We start from the raw sequence: 23,503 nt of genomic DNA, 5'->3' as shown, positions 1-23,503 counted from the left end.
CTGGAATGCAATGGTGCAATCTCTCGGCTCATTGCAACCTCTGCCTCCCAGGTTCAAGTAATTCTCCTGCCTCAGCCTCCTGAGTAGCTGGGATTACAGGCACCCACCACCACACCTGGCTAATTATTTTTAGTAGAGATGAGGTTTCACCATGTTGGCCAGGCTGGTCTTGAACTTCTGACCTCAGGTGATCCACCTGCCTCAGCCTCCCAAAGTGTTGGGATTACAGGTGTGAGCCACCGCTCCCGGCCATAATTCATGTTTAAGATTTAAAAAATTTTCTTTTATTTTTATTGCCATATAATAATTGTAGATATTTGTGGGGTAAGGTGTGATGTTTTGGCTGTGAAGTTTAGAAAGCAAGGGATACCTGAGGTTTTTCCATGCATGAATACAATGTGTAATGATCAAATCAGGGTAATGAGCGTATCTATTAATATCATCTGGAACATATATCATTTCTTTGTCTTGGGAACATTCATATTTACTGCCTGGGCAACAAAGTGAGACCCCATCTCCGACAAAAAAAAAACCAAAAAAAAAAGCCAGACACCATGGCGTGCGCCTATAGTCCCAGTGTTCTGGGAGGCTGGGGTGGGGAAATTGCTTGAACCTAAGAGTTTGAGGCTGTAGTGAGCCATGATAGCACCACTGCACTTCAGCCTGGGTGACACAGCAAGACCCTGTCTTAAAGAAAAAAAAATCCACTCTTCTAGCTATTTGAAAATGCACAATAGCTATTAGTTATAGTCACTATATAGTGCTATAGAATGCTAGAACTTTAAAAAATATATTTAAAAAAATTTAAAATAACTTTTGTTTTTGAAATGGAGTCTTGCTCTGTTGCCCAAACTGGAGTGCAATGGCACGATCTCAGCTCATTGCAACCTCCGCCCCTCAGATTAAAGAGATTCTCCAGCCTTAGCCACCCGAGTAGCTGGGATTACAGGCATGTGCCATTATGTCCCACTACTTTTTGTAGTTTCAGTAGATGAAGTGTTTCGCATGTTGTCCCAGCTGGTCTCAAATGCCTGACCTCAGGTGATCCACCTGCCTCAGCCTCCCACAGTGCTGGGATTACAGGTGTGAGCTACTGTACCCAGCTTAATGACTTAGAAACAGGATCTCACTCTGTTGCCCAGGCTGAAATGCAGTGGTGTCATCCCGGCTCACTGCAACCTCCCAGGCTCAAGCATTCGAGACCTTAGTCTCCCAAGTGGTTGGGACTATAGGCTCATGCCACCACACCCAGCTAATTTTTATTTTTATTTATTTATTTTATTGTTTTTGAGACAAGGTTGCTCTGTTGCCCAGGCTGGAGTGCAGAGGCGCCATCCTGGCTCACTGCAACCTTCACCTCCCAGGTTCAAGCAGTTCTCCTGCCTCAGCCTCCTGAGTAGCTGGAACTACAGGCACATACCACCACGCCCAGCTAACTTTTGTATTTTTAGTAGAGACGAGGTTTCACCATATTGGCCAGGCTGGTCTGCTGACCTTGTGATCCACCCACCTCAGCCTGCCAAAGTGCTGGGATTACAGGTGAGCCACTGTGCCCCACCTTAATTTTATAAATTAATTAACTCCCAGCCCCAACTTCTCAACTAAAATGGAGCCTCTGAGAAGAGGTTCCACTCTCTCTCCCTCCCAAGGCTCGGGTTCCCGAAGGGGCTGAACCTTGGTATGGAATCCCAGGGTGGGTCACCTTCTATGACAGCTTTCCTTTGGGGAGCCCCTCCCCCTCTGCATGAGGTCTTAGGGGGACCATCAGTTTAGAAGGTGGCCATGGGATGTTCTCACCCAGGAGGGGGACTCTTGATATCATTGACACTGGGAACTAAAATCCTAGGAATAGAGTCACCCGGAGGAGACTGGTTATCAGTTCCTGCCACCCAGGTCCCTGAAGCTGCCTTAACACTGCCCTTTCCAAGCCCTGGTGGTTGCATTTCTAGAAATCTATTTTCCAGAAGCTAGCCCACATCCTTCCTAGATAAGTTCCCTTTCCCCCGATAAATGAGCTGGGGCCAGTGTCTCTGGGTCATAACCGAATGCCCTAACTGCTACATCCTCTAAGCCCCTCACTTTACCTGGAGGACAAGTGCAGTGGGTTAAATGGTGGCCCCCTAAAGATATGTCCATGTCCCAGAACCTACTGATGTCACCTTATTTGGAAAAAGGGTCATTGCAGATGTCATTGAGGATCTCGAGATGGATCATCCTGAGTTATCGGGGGAGGGGGCCTCTATCCAATGACAAGTGTCCTTAAGAGACTCACAGAGAAGAGACAGATGGAAAAGAGGAGAAGGCCATGTGAAGGCAGAGGCAGGGGCTGGAGCAATGCAACCACAAACCAAGGAATGCCTGGGGCCATCAGAAACTAGAAGAGACGAGGAAGGAGCGCAGGCCAGACACAGTGGCTGACACCTGTAATCCCAGCATTTTGGGAGGCCAAGGTGGGCAAATTACCTGGGGTCAGGAGTTCAAGACCAGCCTGGCCAACTGGTGAAACCCTGTCTCTACTAAAAATACAAAAGTTTGCCAGGAATGGTGGCGCATGCGTGTAATCCCAGCTACTCAGGAAGCCGAGGCAAGAGAATAGCTTGGACCCAGGCAGAGGTTTCAGTGAGCCCAGATCGCCCCACTGCACTGCAGCCTGGGTGAAGAGAGTGAAACTCCGTCTCAAAAAAAAAAAAAAAAAAAAAAAAAAAAAAAAAAAAAAAAAAAAAAAAAAAAAAAAAAAAAAAAAAAAAAAAAAAAAAAAAGAAAGGAGTATAGCCCAGCTGACACCTTGATTTCAGACTTCTGGCCTCCAGGATGGTGAGAGAAGAAATGATTGTCTTTTATTTCTTTGTTTTTGAGGGAGGGTCACAGCTCACTGCCATCCTGACCTCCCTGGGCTCAGGTGATCCTCCCACCTCAGCCTCCTGAGTAGCTGGGAGTACAGGCATGCACCACCATACCCAGGTCATTTTCTTTTTTTTTAAAGACGGGGTTTCACCATGTTGGTCAGGCTGGTCTTGAACTCCCAACCTCAGGTGATCTGCCCGCTTTGGCCTCCAAAGTGCTTGGCTTACAGGCATGAGCCACCGCGCCTTGCCAATCATTTGTATTTTTTGTACAGACGGAGTTTTGCCATGTTGCCTGGGCTGGTCTTGAACTCCTGGGCTCAAGCAATCCCCCCGTCTTGGCCTCCCAAATGGCTGGTATTACAGATGTCAGTCACCGCGTCCAACCCATTTCTATTGTTTTAAGCCATCAAGTTTTGATGGCATCATTTGTCATGGGAGCCACAGGATACTAATACACCCAGAGACAGAGATGGGAGGACATAACTGCATTAACACTGAGCTGGGATCTGCATGCCTCGGGATTCTGCTCTCAGGGCTAGGGACCCCTGCGCCGAGTCAGAAGAACACTTTCAGGAACCCGCTTGGATAGGAGGGAGTGGAAACGACCCCAGGTGACTGCAGCTGGACTCCTGGAAGGCAGGTATCGGGTGAGCTTTCCTGTAAACAGCCTGCAGCTAATTTTAAACTCGGGGTCACCTGGGCATAGTGAGGGGAGGTCGGGTTGCAGCTGATGTTGGCAGGCGGGGCATCAGACAGCTACTTCACAGAGGGCCAGGGTATCCGTGACTCTCCTGACCATGGAAAGCTGCAGATGCTCATATAAATAATTCTTGGCTGGAGGATTAGGTGTCTAGAGTACAGGGTGCTGAGCTGGCTGGTGGAGGCCCCACGTAGAGGAAATAATTCAACTGCACAAGATTGAACCCCTGGGAAAGCAGCAGGATGGTTCCACTGGGATCAGGGATCCAGGCCTGACTGGCCCAGGGTGATGGGGAGTAGGGTGGAAAAGATTTTAGGGAAAAGAGCTGATGCTCAGGGACCTGCTTAGCTGGCGCTACAGCGCTGCACAGTGATTAGGCCCCAGGCTCTGGTGTTAAACTCTCTCGGGGTTCAAATCCCACCTCTACCACCTAATAGCAGTATGACCTTCAGTGATATCAGTTCATCTGTCTTAGTTTTCTCACCCGTACATTGAGAATTATCAATTTTTTTTTTGAGATGGAGTCTCGCTCTGTCACTCAGGCTGGAGTATAGTAGCATGATCTCGGCTCACTGCAACCTCTGCCTCCCGGGTTCAAGTAATTCTCCTGCCTCGGCCTCCAGAGTAGCTGGGATTACAGGCATGCACCACCAAACCGGCTAATTTTTTTTTTTTTTTTTTGTATTTTTAGTAGAAATGGAGTTTCACCATTTTGGCCAGGCTGGTCTCGAACTCCTGACCTTGTGATCCACCCACCTCAGCCTTCCAAAGTGCAGGGATTACAGGTGTGAGCCACCATGCCCTGGGGAGGATTATAATTTTTAAGCCCTTTCACTCTCCAAATCCACTTGGCTCTCAAGTTTAGATGGTTTTGATAGTAAAGGGAAACCAAGTTATCTGATTCTTTTTACTTTCTGAATTTTAGAAAGCAATATAAAACATATATATATAATATATATTCTACAGACAGGATTTTGCCGTGTTGTCCAGACTGGTCTCGAACTCCTGAACTCAAGCCATCCACCTACCTCTGCTTCCCAAAGTGCTGAGATTACAGGCATGAGCCACCACGCCGACCCAACTTTCCTGATAATCTGGATAGCATGAAATTTATCTGAATAAATTTGGCTCTGAAGTGTAGAAAGCAAGGGATACCTAAGGTTTGCACCTAAAAGGGGTGTTGTGAACAGTTAATTAGACCTCTGCATATAAAGTTAGCATGCAATCTGTGGGAGGAGAGCCCATGAAAATAAAAAGAGAATAAAACTAAAATAAAGGAAAAAGTAGAAAAAAGAATGGGGCTAGGCGTGATGGCTCATGCCTGTGATCCCAGCACTTTGGGAGGCCGAGGCAAGAAGATCACTTGAGGCCAGGAATTTGAGACCAGCCTGGACAACATAGTGAGACCCCCATCTCTACCAAAAAATTTTAAGTAAGCCTGGTGTGGTGGCACACGCCTTCAGTTCCAGCTACTTGGGAGGCTGAGGCAGGAGGATTATTTAAGCCCAGGAGTTCAAGGCTGCAGTAAGCTCTGATTGTGCCATTCCACTCCAGCCTGGGCAACAGAGAAGACCCTATCTCTGAAACAAACATAAATAAGACAGCCAAGGTGGACTTTTCTGGGAAGTCACTGAAGCTTGAGCTTTTGGGCCTCTCCCATGCAAGTCCCTTCCAAAGTGTCATACAGCTCACTCTACACTCATCATTTTGTACTCTTTTGTGTAAACAGGCCCCTGAAGCTGGATTCGCTCCTGTGCAGTAGAAAAGAGAGCTAGATTTGGGTTTGCTCGAGTCTCTTCCCCACCTATGTAAGGACAGACACTAGGCCTGACTTCTGGGCTGTATCCATAGCGGGGCGCAGGCACACAGCTGGTGCTCAGAATGTGCTGAACGACAAACGGCCAAGGTCCTGGGAAACTGTCCTTTGAAAGGAAGGCGGGCCTCAGACACATATTAGCATGAATCACACGTGTACGCTGGGGGAGGCAGCAGTGGGCAGGTGTGTTTGGGATAAGCAGAGCCCCACGACACTCACCTGGGAGAGGCGTCCCATTGGCCATGAGGGTCAGTTGGTCGGCGATGGCCTTGGTTCGGGAATAGTGGTCTATGTGCTGCCAGACACCAGGGAAAACAGAACCATCAGAGGAGGTCAGCAATGCTGCTGGCAATGCCTGCCCAGCCTGGCCAGCCCCAGGGCTGCACCTTCCCTGGGGAATCCCACTGGGATATGGCCAAGCCCTGAGCCCCATGGCCCCTTCTCTCCCCCTGGGTGGGAGAACAGTGCATCTCCTTCCAGAGCTATAGGAGCAGAGGAGCACTGGGTCCAGAGCAGCAACAATGACCTGGGCAGCCCAACTCAGGGAGGCTGCTGCCAGCCCCAGATGCCTGCCCTGCAAGGCTGATGCTGGACACCTGCTGGGTGAATTACCTATACGTGGCTGTTTTGTGTTCACATGACATTTTCACATTGCTTATCTCATTTCCTGCTCTGCACAGCCCCATGGTGATAGTGTTATCATGTTGGGATGAAGAAACAGAGGCTTCTCCGGGTGTGGTGCCTCATGCCTATAATCCCAGCACTTTGGGAGGCCCAGGAGGGAGGATCGCTTGAGCCCAGGAGTTTGAGACCAGCCTGGGCAACACAATGAAACCCTGTCTCCACTAAAAATACAAAAATTAGCTGGGTGTGGTGGTGGGCACTTGTAGTCCCAGCTACTCGAGAGGCTGAGGTGGGAGGATCACCTGAGCCCAGGAGGTTGAGGCTGCAGTGAGTCGAAATCATGCCACTGCACGCCAGTCTGACAGAGCAAAGCAAGACCTTATCTCAAAAGAAACAAACAGAAAAAAACAAGGCCTGTAACCCCAGCAGCTTGGGAGGCTGAGGCAGGCAGATGGCTTGAGGCCAGGAGTTCAAGACCAGCCTGGCCAACATGGTGAAACTCTGTCTCTACTAAAAATACAAAAATGAGCTGGGCGTGGTGGCACGCACCTGTAGTCCCAGCTACTTGGGAGATTGAGGCAGGAGAATTGCTTGAATCCAGGAGGTGGAGGTTGCAGCGAGCTGAGATTGTGCTACTGCACTCCAGCCTGGCGATACAGCAAGACTCTGTCTCAAAGAAAAGAAAAGAAAAGAAAAGAAAAGAAAAGAAAAGAAAAGAAAAAAAGAAACAGAGGCTCAAAGGGCTTAAGTGATTTGTTCAGGGACAGGGTCACATGGGTAGGATGTGGCCAGGTTGAGGCTAAGGCCAGGCCTGTCTGATTTCAATGCCCCTGCAGGTGTGACCAGCTAAAAAAAGAGAATGCTGATGCCACCCAATTTTGAGGGCCTCTTCCTGCCAGGAGGCATCCTGAGTTGTGAAACCCACCCTGCTTCCACCCATCCCTACCCTCTGAGCTGTGGGTCCCAGGACCGTGGGCCCCATCCACCTCTCCTGGAAGACAGGTACCTCGTCCAGTGGGAAATACGGCACGGAGTCCTCATTGCCCTGCTCTATGGGCTTCCCGCCAAATGCAACGTTGACAGTGCTGGTATAGATGAGCCTTGGAACCCGCCGGCGAACACAGACTGCAGCAACAGGTGCAAAGAGCATCAAACACACACACACATGTGCACAGACACAGATACACACACGGGACACGTGTGAGCAGGGAGTCAGCTGAGGAGGTGCCATGCAGATCTCCACTGAATCTTCAACACGCAACTTGGCCCCCCAGGACCCTCCCAGAATCTAGAGCTGTTCAGGACGGAAGGGTCTCCTGCCCTTAACTGAGGGTGGAGGTCAAGTTCCTGCTCCATGGACCCCTGGGAACCAGGCCTGCTCCTTATTCTTTCTCAGTGTGGCTTGGACCCTGAGCTACCTTGCCAGAGACAGGTCAGAAGAAGGTCTCACTGGATGGAGACACAGAAAAAGATCTCTAGAATCAGAGACACACGGGATCAGGCAAGACGTGCCCAGGCAGCCCACACATGGGTCTTCAGTTTTGGTTCTTCGGCAACTTTTCATTGATTGACTGATTGAGATGGAGTTTTGCTCTTGTTGCCCAGGCTGGAGTGCAATGGCGCGATCTTGGCTCACCGCAAGCTCTGCCTCCCATGTTCAAGCGATTCTCCTGCCTCAGCCTCCTGAATAGCTGGGATTACAGGCATGCGCCACCACATCCAGCTAATTTTTGTATTTTTAGTAGAGACAGGTTTTCTCCATGTTAGTCAGGCTGGTCTTGAACTCCTGACCTCAGGTGATCCGCCTACCTCGGCCTCCCAAAGTGCTGGGATTACAGGCATGAGCCACCATGCCCAGCCTTATTTATTTATTTTTAAATCTTATTTATTTATTTATTTAGAGACAGAGTTTCGCTCTTGTCGCTCAGGCTGGAGAGCAGTGGCGTGATCTCGGCTCAGTGCAACCTCTGCCTCTCAGATTCAAGCAATTCTCCTGCCTCAGCCTCCCAGGTAGTTGGGACTACAGGCGTCTACCACCATACCTGGGTAATTTTTTTGTATATTTAGTAGAGGAGGGGTTTCATCATGTCGGCCAGGCTGGTCTCGAACTCCTGATCCCAGGTGATCTACCCCGCTTGGCCTCCCAAAATGCTGGGATTACAGGTGTGAGCCACCGCGCCAGACCAGCTTTGGCAACTTTTCTTCCTCCAGCCTCTAAGCCCTGAGAGGTAACTCTGTTCCCCATGATCCCAGACATGCTAAGGCTGCACTGACACACCCATGCAGGGACGTGGGCAGGTCTGCAGTACACGAAGGATGTGCTGCCCACGGGCCCTTCATTTGATGGCCAGAGGGTCCCACCTCTGCAGGAGAAGGGAGAGGAGGAGATGTACAGCAGCTCATACCCGGCTCTGAGCACCTACCATCAATCACTAGTTTGGTGCCTCCGACATTTATAGACTCAATCTGCTCTTTCTGCAGCTAAAAGACAAGACAGTGAGAAAGTAATGGTGCTACCCATGACATCTTGCTGAGGCTGGAGGGCTGAGCTTGGCATCAGGTGGGACGGGCAGGGCAGCAGGATGTTCAGCTCAGAAGCAGGGATCCCGAAGGCCCACCAGGAGTGTGGGTGCCTGGCTTTGACACCATCTTCCTGGGTTGCCAGGGAAGGCTCTGCCCCACATCTGGCCCTCAGTAACCTCATCTGTGAAATGAGGGCCGACCTCCTCCCCTGGGTGGCAGGTAGGACCTAATAAGACACTGGAGAGGACCTGGTAGAGTGCCTGGCACAAAAAAGGGGCTCAGAACCTGTTCGGTCATTTTCTTACTCTCAAAGCCTCAGTTTCCCTATCTGTAAGGTGGACATGGTAATACGGGCTGAGCCTTCACGAGGGAGCTGGGGTGTGAAAAACAAAAACTAGGCCACTCTGAGGGTTCCTGTGAGCCAGGGACAGGGCGAGAGCTTCCTGATCCACAGTCTCATTTAATTCTCTTAACAACAGGAGGTGAGCTCCATGCCTACTTTTTAGCTATATTTATTCTTTATTTTTGAGATGGAGTTTCAATCTTGTTGCCCAGGCTGGAGAGCAGTGGTGCAAACTCAGCTCACTGCAATTGCTGCCTCCCAGGTTCAAGTGATTCTCCTGCCTCAGCCTCCCAAGTAGCTGGGATTACAGGCATGTGCCACCATGCCCGGCTAATTTTTTTTGTATTTAGTAGAGACAGGGCTTCACCATGTTAGTCAGGCTGGTCTCAAACTCCTGACCTCAGATGATCCACCTGCCTTGCCTCTCAAAGTGCTGGGATTACAGGCATGAGCCACCATGCCCAGCCTATATTTATTCTTTTAAGAATTTTTGGCCAGGCATGGTAGCTCACACCTGTAATCCCAGCACTTTGGGAGGCCGAGACAGGTGGATCACCTGAGGTCAGGAGTTTGAGACCAGACTGAGCAACATGGCGAAACCCTGTCTCTACTGAAAATACAAAAATTAGCCAGGTGTGGTGGTGTGTGCCTGTAATCTCAGCTACTCAGGAGGCTGAGGCAGGAGAATTGCTTGAACCTGGGAAGTGGAGGCTGCAGTGAGGCAAGATCGCACCACTGCACTCCAGCCTGGGTGACAGAGCGAAATTCAGTCCAAATAAATAAAGATAGAGATAGGGGTCTCATTATGTTGCCCAGGTTGGTCTCAAACTCCTGGGCTCAAGCAGTCCTCCCACCCTGGCCTCCCAAAGTGCTGGGATTACAGGTGTGAGCCACCGTGCCCGGCTCTATATTTATTCTTGTTGTGGCTGTTTTTGTTTCATAGGCAAGACAATCAAGGTGAAAAAGAATTCAAACAGTAAGAAGAGTGTATGGTGAAAAGTTTCCCTCCCACTCCTGATTCCAAATCTTCCTTTTCCCTCCCTAAAGGCAGCCACCGTTAAATTTTCTGTGTTTCTAGAGATAATCTATGCTTGTTAATATCAGCATGTAAGCATGTGTGAGTATAGAAATAAACAGTTTCTTTCACTTTTTTTGTAAACAGGAGAATGCCAAACACTGCTTTGTGCCTTGGAAACTGTTTTTTTATCTGCACACATTGAGTCAGCTCTTTCTTTTGAATGGCCGCAGATAATTTCATTGTAAAACACAATTTATTAGGCTGCGCGTGGTGGCTCATGCCTGTAATCCCAGCACTTTGGGAGGCCAAGGCAGGGGGATCACCTGAGGTCAGGAGTTCTAGACCAGCCTGACCAACATGGAGAAACCACATCTCTACTAAAAATACAAAATTAGCCAGGCTTGGTGGCGGGTGACTGTAATCCCAGCTACTCGGGAGGCTGAGGCAGGAGAATCGCTTGAACCCGGGAGGCGGAGGTTGCGGTGAGCCAAGATCACATCATTGCACTCCAGCCTGGGCAACAAGAGCAAAACTCCACCTCAAAAAAACAAAAACAAAAACAAAACACACACAATTTATTTAAATAGCCCTCAACTGATGGGTTATTTCTAGGGTTTTGTTATTAAAAACAATGCTGCAAATGCACGTGTGAGTGTAATTTCTGAGTCAAGGGGTACCCGTATGTTTTGGTGGATACTACCACATTACTCTCTGAAGAGGTTGTGGTATTACTAATAGTAGTGTCCTCACTTTCCAGATGATGAAAGAGGATCAGCGAGGTTAAGTAAACTTGCCCTAGGTAACACAGTTATAAAATGACAGAACTAGGGCCAGGTGCGGTGGCTCATGCCTGTAATCCCAGCACTTTGGGAAGCCAAGGCAGGTGGATCACCTGAGGTCAGGAGTTTGAGATCAGCCTGACCAACATGGAGAAACCACATCTCTACTAAAAATACAAAAATTAGCCAGGCGTGTTGGTAGTACCTGTAATCTCAGCTACTCAGGAGGCTGAGGCAGGAGAATCACTTGAACCTGGGAGGTAGAAGTTGCAGTGAGCTGAGATTGTGCCACTGCACTCCAGCCTGGGTGACAGTGAGACTCTGTCTCAAAAAAACAAAAACAGGCTGGGCACAGTGGCTCAAGCCTGTAATCCTAGCATTTTGGGAGGCCGAGGCAGATGGATTGCTTGATGTCAGGAGTTTGAGACCAGCCTGGCCAATGTGGTGAAACCCTGTCTCTACTAAAAATACAAAAATTAGCCAGGCCTGTTGGTGCATGCCTGTAATCCCAGCTACTGGGGAGGGTGTGGCAGGAGAATCGCTTTAACCTGGGAGGTGGAGTTGCAGTGAGCCAAGATCACGACATTGCACTTTAGCCTGGTGAAGAAGCAAGACTCTGTCTCAAAAACAAAACAAAACAAACCCCAAACAAACCAAAATGGCAAAACTGGTATTGGTCTCATGGATGCAAGATGCAGGCTGGGAATAGCCCAAGTCCTTCCTACAGTAGGTGAAGCGTGAGAGGGAATGGATGGGCGTGAGGGCAGAGCCAGGACTGGAACCCCACTCTGTCTAACTGCAGGTGTTGTATGTGAGGAGCCCACCTTCTCAGCCCCGGACATTCCATAGGAAGCGACATGGAAGACACAGTCCACCCCTTCGAAGGCACGGTACAGGGCTTCTTCATCTCGGACGTCAGCCTGAACCAGAGAAAAAAGAGATGAGGGCAGGGGGTTCAAGTCCAAAGCAAGAGATAACACCTCTGCACCTTGCCTGGTCTCAGAGCTGGCCCCCGACCCAGCCCAGGCCAAGCCTCTGTTGCGTCAGGAAAGGCTGGTGGGGCAGGATTCACTAAAGGATTCTCCAGGGCACCGTGGGCATCATCCTGTGCTCATTCATCACACTCTCTAGGTCACAGAGGCTGGGCTAGGTTTATGTGCACTGTTTCATCAACTCTTAATGAGACCCTGTGAAGTCAGTGTTACTACTGTCCCCTTTCTGTGACCACAGCTGCCCAGCTGGTCGTGCCAGAGCTGGAACTCAAACAGTCTGGCTTCAGAGTCTCTGCCCCTAAACTCCACACCACAGGTTTCACATCAAACACTCTCCCCTGACCATCACCACCACCCCAGTCTACTAAGACCCTTGTCCCCGTACCTGGATGAACTCGGTTTCCGGGGACAGTTCCCACTGGGGTCTGCGGCGGTCAAGCAGAATGACGGAAGTGCCGCTCTTGGCCAGGTGGGATCCCAGGCTGAAGCCCAGGTAGCCTCCTCCTCCAGTTACCAGAACCTTCTGCCTGGCAGCCTTTGTGGGTTTGGCTTGAGTCTTCTGCTGTGGTGCTGGTGTTGGGGTTGCTGTTGACTCCCTGGGTTTGGGCCCAGTCCCAGACCCCTGTCTGAGCCCAGGCCCTAGCTCTGGCTCAGGTACAGACCCAGATGCTGGCCCAGGTGCCAACCCAGCTCCTAGACCAGGTGCTGACGCAGCTCCTGGCCCAGGTACAGACCCAAGAACTAGACCAGGTACTGACCCAGCTCCTGGCCCAGGTACAGACCCAAGTCCTACACCAGGTACTGACCCAGCTCCTGGCCTAGGTACAGACCCATGTTCTACACCAGGTGCTGACACAGCTCCTAGACCAGGTACAGACCCAGATCCTGGCCCAGGTACAGACCCAGCTCCTACACCAGGTACTGACCCAGCTCCTAGACCAGGTGTAGACCCAGCTCCTGGCCCAGGTACCAATCCAGCTCCTGGCCCAGGTACTGACCCAGCTCCTGGCCCAGGTACAGAACCAGCTTCTGGCCCAGGTACAGACTCAGCTCCTAGACCAGGTGCAGACTCAGCTCCTAGACCAGGTGCTGACCTAGCTCCTGGCGCAGGTACTGACCTAGCTCCTAGTGCAGGTACTGACCTAGCTCCTGGCCCAGGTACTGACCCAGAGCCTGGCCCAGGCCCTAGACCTGGTCCAGTTCCTGAAACAGTATCAGGCCTCGGAACAGCACCAGAACCCGTCTGAGGTTCTGGAATAGCTTTGGGCCCCAGCCCAGGCCCTGGAATGGCACCAGGCTTTGGTGCAGGCCCTGACTCAGACCTTAAATCAGACCTTGGGCCTGAGACCTCTCCACAGGCCTGGCAGACAGGGCAGCTCTTCTCACCCTGGCCTGCAGGTTTGCAGGCCTCTGGGGAAGAGCCTGGGGGGTTGGGCTTCATCCTCTACTGAGCCATGCAGACCCAGAAACCGACCACCTGTGGGAAAAAAATAGAAGAAAGCATTCTCTAGAGTTGTTTCAAGTCACATAGATTATTAGACCTCTAGGAGGAGGGGAACTCCAGGTGGAAATTAGAGACTCTTTGAGTTCCCAGGGAACCTGTCCATTTCAGAATCTCCAGAATCTCCAGTATGGGCTGGGCAAGGTGGCTCATGTCTGTAATCTCAGCACTTTAGGAGGCTGAGGCGGACAGATCACTTGAGGCCAGGAGTTTGATACCAGCCTGGCCAACATGGTGAAACCCCATCTCTACTAAAAATGCAAAAATTAGCCGGGCATGGTGGGGCACAACTGTAATCCCAGCTACTCAGGAGACTGAGGCACGAGAATCACTTGAACATGGAAGGCGGAGGTTGCAGTGAGCTGAGATGGTGCCACTACACTCCAGCCTGGGTGATAGAGTGAGACTCAGTCTCAATAAATAAATAAATAAAAATCTCCAGTGTTGCTGCTGTCCTCTGCACAGAGAGTCAGAGACAATGTGGCCAAGACTTAGATTTTAGAGCTAGGGAAATTGAAGTCTAAAGTCACACTGTGTGACTGAGGTTGATGTCAAGCATTCCTGACTTCTCTACCGGGTCCTTAAAATTCCAGTTTCCATGGAGTACCAAAGGAAGACAGGGCAAATCATTGAGCAGGAACCTCACCAGCTTGGGAGGTGGCTGTTTTCTGACTGGGGAGATGGGGAGGGCTTTCTGGAAGAGGAGGAGGAAAAGGAGTAGGAGGAGGAGGAGAATCCACACAGGATCCAAAAGGACTCTGCATCCTGGTAACTTGTACATGACTCCAAGTGCTGTGCCTGTCCCCACCCTACCACCTGCCACCTCTGGTCCTCCCGGGTCCTATGGTAGTATAGGTGGCTGGAACCACAGGGTCTGCCCAATCCCTCTGCAGGCTTTAGGTTCTGGTCTATGGGTCTAGGGGGACAGCACTGAGGATCCTGTTCTTTGCTGCCTCAGACTATTTTTTTCTCTGTCACCCAGGCTGGAGTGCCGCGGCACGATCATAGCTCACTGCAGCCTCAGCCTTCCCTACTCAAGCGATCCTCCTATCTTAGCCCCCCAAATAGCTGGGACTACAGGTGCATGCTACCATGCCTGGCTAATTTTTGTATTTTTAGTAGAGATGGGGTTGTTGCATGTTGGCCAGGCTGGTCTCGAACTCCTGACTTCAAGTGATCCTCCCACCTCGGCCTCCCAAAGTGCTGGGATTACAGGTGTGAGCCACTGCACCCAGCTCCAGCTCCCTAGATCTTTTTTTATTTTTGAGACAGAGTCTCACTCTGTTGACCAGGCTGGTCTTGAACTCTTGAGCTCAAGCGATTCTCCTGCCTTGGCCTCCCAAAGTGTTGAGATTACAGGGGTGAGCCACTGTGCCCAGCCTTCAGTCTAAACTCAAGGCAAGCCAGGGTGTCAGTCACTGTCGCCATCATCCACCCTTCCCCCGACTCCTCCAACCTCCTGTTCCACCTGAGGGTGAGGCTGGATGACCAGGACCAGGTGATCATAACCATAACAACAGCAACCATGTGCTAGGGGCCTCTGTGCACCAGGCTCTACCTACACAGATGGGTGAGTCTCTGCTCTGCATGGCATATACTGGCTGCATGAAAGAATGGAGGTTTGGTGAGTGACGGGGCTGATGAGCCCTATAGTTGTTGCTGGTGGTGGTCACAGGGCAGGGACTCTGGCAGGTAGAGGGGCTGTATTTTTAATTTCCTCTGTTATTGCCCTGCTCATCAAGTGTCTGGGTGAGGAATACAGTCCTACCCAGTAGGAGCATGAATGCTCATGGCTTTATTTATTTTGAGAAGGAGTCTCACTCTGTTGCCCAGGCTGGAGTGCAGTGGTATGATCTTGGCTCACTGCAACTTCCATCTCCCCGGTTCAAGCAATTCTTCTGCCCCAGCTTTCAGAGTAGCTGGGACTACGGGCATGCACCACCACCCCTGCAAATTTTTGTATTTTTAGTAGAGATGGGCTTTGCTATGTCAGCCAGGCTGGTCTCGAACTCCTGGTCTCAAGTGATCTGCCTGCCTCAGCCTCCCAAAGTGCTGGGATTACAGGCGTGAGCCACATGCCCAGCGCACTCATGGGTTTAATGAGAGAGACCCTCCTCACAGAGGAGGGGCCTAAATCCCCCAGAGGGAGGGGAGAGGATGCAGCCCCACAGCAGAGTCCTCCTCCTATACTCAGGCCCAGAGGACTTTGTTCTGGGGAAGGGTCTATGGGACCAGAGCCGACTTTCTACCCTAAGGGAATGCCTTTTGTGGCAAAGGCTGGACTCAGCCCTGGGTACTCACTTGTTGGGGTGTGCCCTTGGGTACAGGCCTTAAAACCTCACTGTACCTCAGTACCCACAGCTGCGAATGGACCCAAATATTTCTGGCTGCTCCGGCTCTTCACAGGGTGGTCATGAGAAAACAGACACCAGAATGGCTTGCAAGCCTAGATTGCAAAGCTCCAGGGGGATTTCATTCCCTGGAGTGTCCTAGCACCTAGGACAGTGCCTGGCACAAAGCAGGCAGTCAGCAAATGCTGCTGGGTGAACAAAATCTCTGGGGCACATTTGGGATCTGGCTGTGCTGTGGTAGCGCGCCAGACCAACTCACACATGGCTGCACTCATTCTCTTGGAAGTTCAGTAAAGTACAGGCTATGGTTTCCATTACCCAGAGGTGGAAACTGAGGCCCAGAGAACATAAATAAACTTTGATGGACTCACAGACAATGTGTCTGCCGGAATCCAGGTCGATGGGGACCCCAAAATCGGGTTTAGTGAAAGGAACTGGCAAAAGGGAGGAGAGCATCAGGGACTGACCCTGGGCGAGCTGGGCTCGCGGGCAGCTCGAGGGTGGGGGTCCCCTTCCCTTTTGGCCCCCTCACCCTTCCTGTCCCGCCAGCATCTGCGTCCCTGGCCCGTGTCCGGGCTTTGCTCACCTGGCCAGGGCTCCCGCGGCGCTGCGTGCTCCCAGCGCTGCGCCTGTCTGCTAGCTGCCAGGGCCACCGGGCCACCGCCTCCTCTGGAGGGGGCAGAACGGGGCGGGGCGTGGCATCGGGACCACCCCCTGCCTGCTCTTCTGCCCGCCCACTGCCGGCGCGGGAGCACCTGCATTCTTTCAGGTGGAGACCCGCAGACTTTCACAGAGGGGAAAACTGAGGCCAGTAGGGCAGGATGGGCGAAATGGTCCACGCTTCTGGTGGGAAAAGACGCAAAGGTCTTGCGTGACGGGCTCTGTCCTGCCAGCCAAGTCGTCATGGAACCCTAAGAAACAGTGTTTTCTCTATATCTAGGAGCAGAATTGCTGGGTCATATGATTACTCTGTTTTTAAGAGACGAACTGCCAAACTGCTTTCTAAAGTAGCTGCACCATTTTTACAATCCTACCAGCAGTGTACAGGGTTCCAATATTTCCACATCCTTACCAACACTTATTATCTATTTTAAAAATTTTAGCTATTCTATTGGGTGTGAAGTGGTCTCTCATTGTGGTTTCATTTGTATTTCCTGATAGCTAATGTGGCTGAACATGTTTTCTTGTGCTCATTGGCACGTTAATGTGTTTTCTTTGGAGAAGTGTCTATTCAAATCCTTTGCCCATTTTCAGTTGAGTTATTTGTTGACTTTTAAGAGTTCTTTATACATTCTGGATATAAATCCCTTGTCAGATAAATGATTTGCAAATATTTAAACAAAAACAAAAAAGTTATTCCATCATCCATACTTCTACCTATCCAACTATCCTTCCACGTATCCATCCATCCTTCCATTTATCCATCCATCTTTCCATTTATCCATCCAAACTTCCACTTATCCATCCAACCTTCCACTTATCCGTCCAACCTTCCACTTATCCATTCATCCTTCCACTTATCCGTCCAACCTTCCACTTATCCGTCCAACTTTCCACTTATCTGTCCAACCTTCCACTTATCCATCCATCTTTCCACTTATCCGTCCAACCTTCCACTTATCCACCCAACCTTCCACTTATCCATCCAAACTTCCACTTATCCATTCATCCTTCCACTTATCCGTCCAAACTTCCACTTATCCATCTGATCTTCCACTTATCCATCCAACTTTCCACTTATCCATCCGATCTTCCATCCATTCATCCTTCACTTATCCATTCCATCTTCCATCATCTATCCTTCCACTTATCCATCCAACCTTCCATCATCCAGCCTTGCACCTATGCATCCATCCTTCCACTTATCCATCCATCCTAATCTGTACTTCCACCTGTCCATACAACCTTTCATCCATCCATTTTTCTACCTGTCTATACAACCTTCCATCATCTATGCTTCCACCTACCCATCAAAACTTCCATCCATCCAACTTTCCACCTGTCTAATTCATCCTATCTTTCTTTCTGTCCTTCTACCCATCTATCTAGTCTTCCTGTCTTGTGATCTTCCACTCATCTCTGTTGATTTATGCACCAATCACATCATTCTGCTTTTGATGGGTCCTTCTTCAGTGCTGGATCATATCATCCTTTGAAAACTCATGTTCAGCTGGGCCTGGTGGCTCATGCCTGTAATCCCAGAACTTTGGGAGGCTGCAGTGGGCAGATAACATGAGCTCAGGAGTCTGAGAACAGCCTGGGTAACATAGTGAAACCCCATCTCTACAAAAAATACAAAAAAATTAGCCAGGCATGGTGGTATGTACTTGTAGTCCCAGCTACTTGGGAGGCTGAGGCAGGAGGATCATCTGAGCCCAGGAGGTGGAGGCTGTGGTGAGCCATGATTGCACCACTGCAATCTTACTGCTGGAGAGCTCAAGGCAATAGAGTGAGATCCTGTCTCAGTAAAAGAAAACTCATGTTCAAGTGGCAGTAGTGGAGAGTCAGGCAGGCGCCCAACAGCTCACAATTGCTGTAATGGAGCCACAGGGGCTGAGAGCAGGAAGGGCTGATTGCTTTGCTCTGAAAAGGGCAACTGGAAAGGCTCCACCCATACAACACCTTCTATGGGCATAGTTGTGGGGAAGAGAAAAACAAAATCTTAGTGTGTATGTGCTACGAGTCAGATGGTAAGAGATCTTGCTTAATCCTCACAACTCTGTTTTAGCTCAATTTTAGAGACAGGGAAACAGGTTCAGAAAAGGGGCTCTGAATGTGGTGGGAAAAAGCCATGGGGTCATTCTTGGATTTAAATCTTGGCTTTGCCACCTTCTTGCTCTGTCTTTGAGCAGCTACAAGGTTCAGTTTCCTCATCTGTAAACTGTAAATGATGTGCACTTTACAGTTGTGATGCTGTGAGGTTTATGGCTGACATGCTCATTGCAAAATGTTGGGCATAGTGCCTGCTCAATCAGTGCTCAAACAGTGGTAGCAATGGTGTTGAGTCAGTGCTCAAACAGTGGTAGCTGTTATCCACATTACACGGGAGGTTGGGATTTGAACCTAGGTCCTATCCTTCCCCACTTCATAAGCCATGTGACTGGTCCAACCTTCCATTCACAACAACCAGCTTCTTCTTCTCCCACCAACAGGGCCAAGAACTCATATTCCTCAGTACAAGCTGCAGGTGTTGTCTTGCAAAGAGAAGCATAACTTACATCTGTGACGGGCTGAATTGTGTTCTTCACAAAATTCATATGTGGAAGTCCCAATCCCATGGACTTAACTTTAACTCTGCAAATAGAACGATTGCAGATGTAATGAGTTAAGGTCATAGTGGAGTAGAATGGGATCTTATTCCAGTATGATTGGTGTTCTTATAAAGAGGGGAAATTCGGACAAAGACATGAACATAGAGAGAGCTTCACATGAGGACTGCAGTTATGCTGCCCAAAGCCAAGGAGCTACCAGAATGGAGAAGTCTGGAACGGATCCTTCCCAGTGTCTTCAGAGGGAGCATGGCCCTGAGGGTACCTTAATCTTGAACTTCCAGCTTCCAGAACAATAAGATGATACATTTCTGTTGTTTCATCCACTCAGTTTGTGGTACTTTGTTGTGACAGCTCTAGCCCGTGAATGCAAACTCCACAGGCCCTTTTCTCTGTATTTGTAGATGTGGCCCAGAATGGCAGCTGTCTAAGATGGACCAGATTCACCATGGCAGGGGCTGTGGTCACCACTGCCTTCCTGGGCCCAGCACAGAGCCTGGCCAAAGCAGGGTCTCATCAAGCATTAGCATCTTAGTTTTGTTTTTGTTTTTGAGACGGAGTCTAGCTCTGTCATCCAGGTTGGAGTGCAGTGGTGTGATCTCTCAGCTTACTGCAACCTCCACCTCCAGGGTTCAAGAGATTCTCCTGCCTCAGCCTCGTGAGTAGCTGAGATTACAGGTATGTGCTACCATGTCAGCCGTTCATTCTTTTTAAGTTGGTGCATAATATTTCACTATAAAATGTATCGCATTTTATTTGCCCGTTCTGCCACTGACTGACATTGGGTAGTTTTCAATTTTGAGCTCTAATGAATAAGGCTGCTGGAAAAATTCTTATCTCTTTTGTCTAACATATGCACTCATTAGTCTTGGAGTGGAATTAGCAGATCGTAGAGTAGGCATATATTTTACTTTAGTAGAAATTGCCAAATAGTCTTCCAAAGTTATTAAGTCAAATTACACATCCCTTCCCCAACCCCTACCCAAACTGGAATGTGAGTGTTCCAGCTGTTCCACGTCTTGATATTGTGGTTCTTTTTTGTTTTGTTTTGTTTTGTTTTAAAGACAGGGTCTCATTCTGTTGCCCAGGCTGGAGTGCAATGGCCCAATCTCAGCTCACTGCAACCTCCACCTCCTGGTTCAAGCGATTCTCTTGATTCAGCCTCCTGAGTAGCTGAAATTACAGGAGTGCACCACCACGCCCGGCTAATTTTTGTGTTTTTAGTAGAGATAGGGTTTCACCATATTGGCCATTCTGGTCTCGAACTCCTGACCTCACGTGATCCACCCACCTCAGCCTCCTAAAGTGCTGGGATTACAGGCGAGTGACACCACGCCTGGCTACCTTGTTTTTGTTTGTTTAAGAGACAGGTCTCTGTTGCGTAGGCTGGAGTGCAGTGGCACGATCATAGCTCACTGCAGTCTCAAACTCCTGGACTTAACTGATCCTCATGCCTCAGCTTTCTGAGTAGCTAAAGCTATATGCATGTGCCACCATGCCTGGGCAATTACTGTAAAATTTTTGGAGACATGGGGTTTTGCTATGTTGCCCAGGCTGGTGTTGAAACCCTGGCATCAAGCGATCCTCCCACCTCAGCCTCCCAAAGTGTTGGGATTAGAGGCATGAGCCACTGTGCCCGACTCCAGTCTTTTTATTTTTAGTGGGAGTGTAGAGGAATCTCACCGCGGTTTTAACTTACATTTACTTCCCTGGCAGGTAGGCTGTTGAGCACCTTCTCATGTACTTATTGTCCATTTTGAAAATTGGGATGGGCCCGGTGCAGTGGCTCACGCCTGTAATCCCAGCACTTTGGGAGGCCCAGGCAGGCTGGATCACCTGAGGTTAGGGCATCGAGCCCAGCCTGGCCAACATGGATGGCAAAACCCCATCTCTGCTAAAAATACAAAAAAATTTAGCTGAGTGTGGTGGCATGTGTCTGTAATCTCAGCTACTCTCCTTGGGAGGCTGAGGCAGGGGAATCGTTTGAACCTGGGAGGCAGAGGTTGCAGTGAGCTGAGATTGCACCACTGCACTCCAGCCTTGGCAACAGAGTAAGACCCTGTCTCTTAAAAACAAAACAAAACAAAACAAAACCCAAAAAAAAACAAGATATCCAGGCATGGTGGCTCACACCTGTAATCGCAGTGCTTTAGGAGGCTGAGGCGGGCAGATCACGTGAAGTCAGGCGTCTGAGAGCAGTATGGCCAACATGGTGAAAGTGAGACTCCGTTTAAAAAAAAATTGGGATGTTTATCTTTTTCTTACTGAAATTCTTTATATATTATGAATATGAGTCTTTTAATAAAGTTTTATCTCACTAAAAATTTACACACACACACACACACACACACACACACACACACACACACCCCAATGATCACTTCAAACAGTTAAAGTCATGTTGATCCTATTAGTGGAATAGAAGTAATTGCTTTTAATTTTAGAAAATGACCCCAGATGAGCAGCCTTCACTTCAGTTTGGTTGGGCAGGGATGGAGGGTGGTGGTGTGGTTCACTTGTTTCTTCTTCCCCCAGGATGGGCCAACAGTGACTCTGCATTAGCCCCTCATGGACCAGGGTGGAGATCACCCCATCAGGCTGCTTTCCAGAGCTAGGCTCCCACAGCTCAGCTGCCTGCTCACTGTTCACCACATGTCTCCCATGTGGCAGCTTTTGGCGACTTGCAGATCCTGGGACACCAGTCTCATCCTGAGGGAGCTCATGGTCAAGGAGAAGAGTTAGGTCAGCAAGCAAGGTGGCGGGACATGGAGTGCTGAGTATGAGGGGTCTGCGTGGTCAGGATGCTGCAAGAGAGAGGCTGGAGGCCCCTCACTTTAGGTGGGTCCCAGCGAGCTGATGTCATTTGAGCTGTGGCTTGATGGGCGAGCAGGAGTCTCCAGGCAGAGGGGGCAAGAAGCACCGTTCAGGCAGGGGACTTGGTTTAGGGCTTCCCAGAAAGGGACGGTCTAGTGGCTGGAGAGTAGGGTGTGCTGAGGGACAGGGCAAGAGAATTAGATTAGACCCAGGAATGTCCCCTCACACAAAAGACAGTGTTTCCTTCCTCAGCTTCCGGGGGTCCTGATACCGGGAATTGTGTTTCCTGCAGGTCACAGCGTTCCACCCCATCCTGCCCTCCGGGCCAAGCTTTGCTCAGTGAGTGGTCCCTTGCAGGATGACATTTCTGCTTAGATGAATCCTTTTTTTTTTCCAGATGGAGTTTTGCTCTTTTGCCCAGGCTGGAGTACAGTGGCGTGATCTCTGCTCACGGCAACCTCTGCCTTCTGGTTTCAAGCGATTCTCCTGCCTCAGCCTCCCGAATAGTTGGGACTACAGGTGCCCGCCTAATTTTTGTATTTTTAGTAGAGACGGGGTTTCACCATGTTGGCCAGGCTTGTCTTAAACTCCTAACCTTGAGATCCACTTGCCTCGGCCTCCCAAAGTGTTGGGGTTACAGGCGTGAGCCACTGCGCCCAGCCCAGAATCATTATTTTTTAACTGCCCACCCCCCACAACCAAAGTTATTATTGTCCACAAAATAGAGCATGCCACTTGGCTCTTAGTGCACACTCAGGCAGTGCGGGGTCTAGCCCCGCCCCTTACCTGAGAACACTCCTCTAGGAAAGCGTGACCTTTGGTTCTGCCTCATTTTTCTTTTGCAGTTGGGATCTGGTGGGCAGGAAATGAAGAAAGATGGTCTCCCTGGTGCCTAAATTTCTGGGCAGGAACCCTTGGAGCAAGGGTATCATGACAGGTGCGAGCCCTTCTCGATGGGGTCTGGGGTCTGCAGGGGCTGTAGCCACATGGCAGGTGGGAGAGGCTGTGTGAAGCGCATACCTGAAGGATTGGGCCTGCGAGAGGAAGCTTCTGGCCTTGGTGATCTCCTGGGCCAGTCTCCTTAAATCATCTCCTTCAAATGGTGGCAGCGTGGGATCCTTGAAAAAGGGAAATGAGTGTGAAGTTTGATCCATTAAATAATTGAATGGGAGCTGAAAACCCAAAATCTCCCCAGAGCTAATGAAATGCTGGCTTCCATCCAGTGCAGGAAATCTTGTGAGCCTCCGCTTATATATCTCCAGGGATGGGAAGCTCACTACCGATCAAGACAATCATTCTACAAAGGGGACACTTTGAAAGAAGGTGTCTGAGGGTCAGTGTAGGGAGGGGATGGTGGCAAAGCGTGATGGTGTCAGAAACTGAGTGAAGGTGGCCCCCCTCTGGGCCAGTGAAACAGAAATGGCACAAGTTCCTTATCTCACTGCTATTCAGCAAAATCTGTTCAGCCTTTTTTGTTCTAATAACATTTCTTCTAGTAAAATAGACTCATGTGTGCTTTTTATCTGTTTGATTTGAGAGATAGAGCCTCGCCCTGTTGTCCAGGCTGGAGTGCAGTGGTGTGATCATGGCTTACTGTGGCTCCTGGGGTCAAGCTATCCTCTCACTTCAGCCTCCCAAGTAGCCAGGACCATAGGCATGTGTCACCACACCTGGCTGAGGCACGCTTTTTAAAAAATGTTGACTAGGCCGGGTGCAGTGGCTCACACCTGTAATCCCAGCACTTTGGGAGGTTGAGGTGGATGGATCACAAGTTCAGGAGTTTGAGACCAGCTTGGCCAACATGATGAAACCCTGTCTCTACTAAAAATAAAAAAATTAGCCAGGCAGGGTGGCGGGTGCCTTTAATCCCAGCTACTCAGGAGGCTGAGTCAGGAGAATTGCTTGAACCTGGGAGGTAGAGGTTGCA

General features: G+C 49.8%; 2 protein-coding genes across 12 annotated transcripts in view; both read right to left on the bottom strand.

The window, feature by feature from the left end:
- Positions 1–16,122, bottom strand: part of SDR42E2 (short chain dehydrogenase/reductase family 42E, member 2) — a 31,355-nt gene extending 15,233 nt beyond the window's left edge. For 2 of the 3 annotated variants that reach the window (XM_017534366.2, XM_017534367.2), the window contains exons 1-6: positions 16,080–16,122; positions 12,027–13,118; positions 11,474–11,569; positions 8,410–8,467; positions 6,993–7,111; positions 5,582–5,657 (exon numbers count right to left, since the gene is read on the bottom strand). In XM_017534366.2, the coding sequence (XP_017389855.1) occupies positions 5,582–5,657; positions 6,993–7,111; positions 8,410–8,467; positions 11,474–11,569; positions 12,027–13,082 (1,405 nt within the window). In that variant the 5' untranslated portion in view covers positions 13,083–13,118; positions 16,080–16,122. Of the gene's footprint in view, positions 1–5,581; positions 5,658–6,992; positions 7,112–8,409; positions 8,468–11,473; positions 11,570–12,026; positions 13,312–16,079 lie in introns of those variants that run through there. The other variant, XM_037740575.1, reaches the window with a different exon arrangement.
- Positions 16,123–16,253: 131 nt separating this feature from the next.
- The window catches only part of VWA3A (von Willebrand factor A domain containing 3A), a 68,083-nt gene continuing 60,833 nt past the window's right edge, over positions 16,254–23,503 (bottom strand). For 7 of the 9 annotated variants that reach the window (XM_017534357.2, XM_017534356.2, XM_017534362.2 and 4 more), the window contains 3 exons: positions 22,597–22,694; positions 22,363–22,428; positions 21,153–21,752 (listed from right to left, as the gene is read on the bottom strand). In XM_017534357.2, coding sequence (XP_017389846.1) covers positions 22,377–22,428; positions 22,597–22,694 — 150 coding nt within the window. In that variant the 3' untranslated portion in view covers positions 21,153–21,752; positions 22,363–22,376. Of the gene's footprint in view, positions 16,337–21,152; positions 21,753–22,362; positions 22,429–22,596; positions 22,695–23,503 lie in introns of those variants that run through there. The other 2 variants (XM_017534358.2, XM_017534359.2) reach the window with 2 other exon arrangements.

This window comes from Cebus imitator, unplaced genomic scaffold (assembly GCF_001604975.1).
Source record: "Cebus imitator isolate Cc_AM_T3 unplaced genomic scaffold, Cebus_imitator-1.0 Scaffold85, whole genome shotgun sequence".
NCBI classification, from domain to species: domain Eukaryota; kingdom Metazoa; phylum Chordata; class Mammalia; order Primates; family Cebidae; genus Cebus; species Cebus imitator.
The sequence above is the reverse complement of the archived record's forward strand: the minus strand, read 5'-3'. Positions and strand labels throughout refer to the sequence as shown.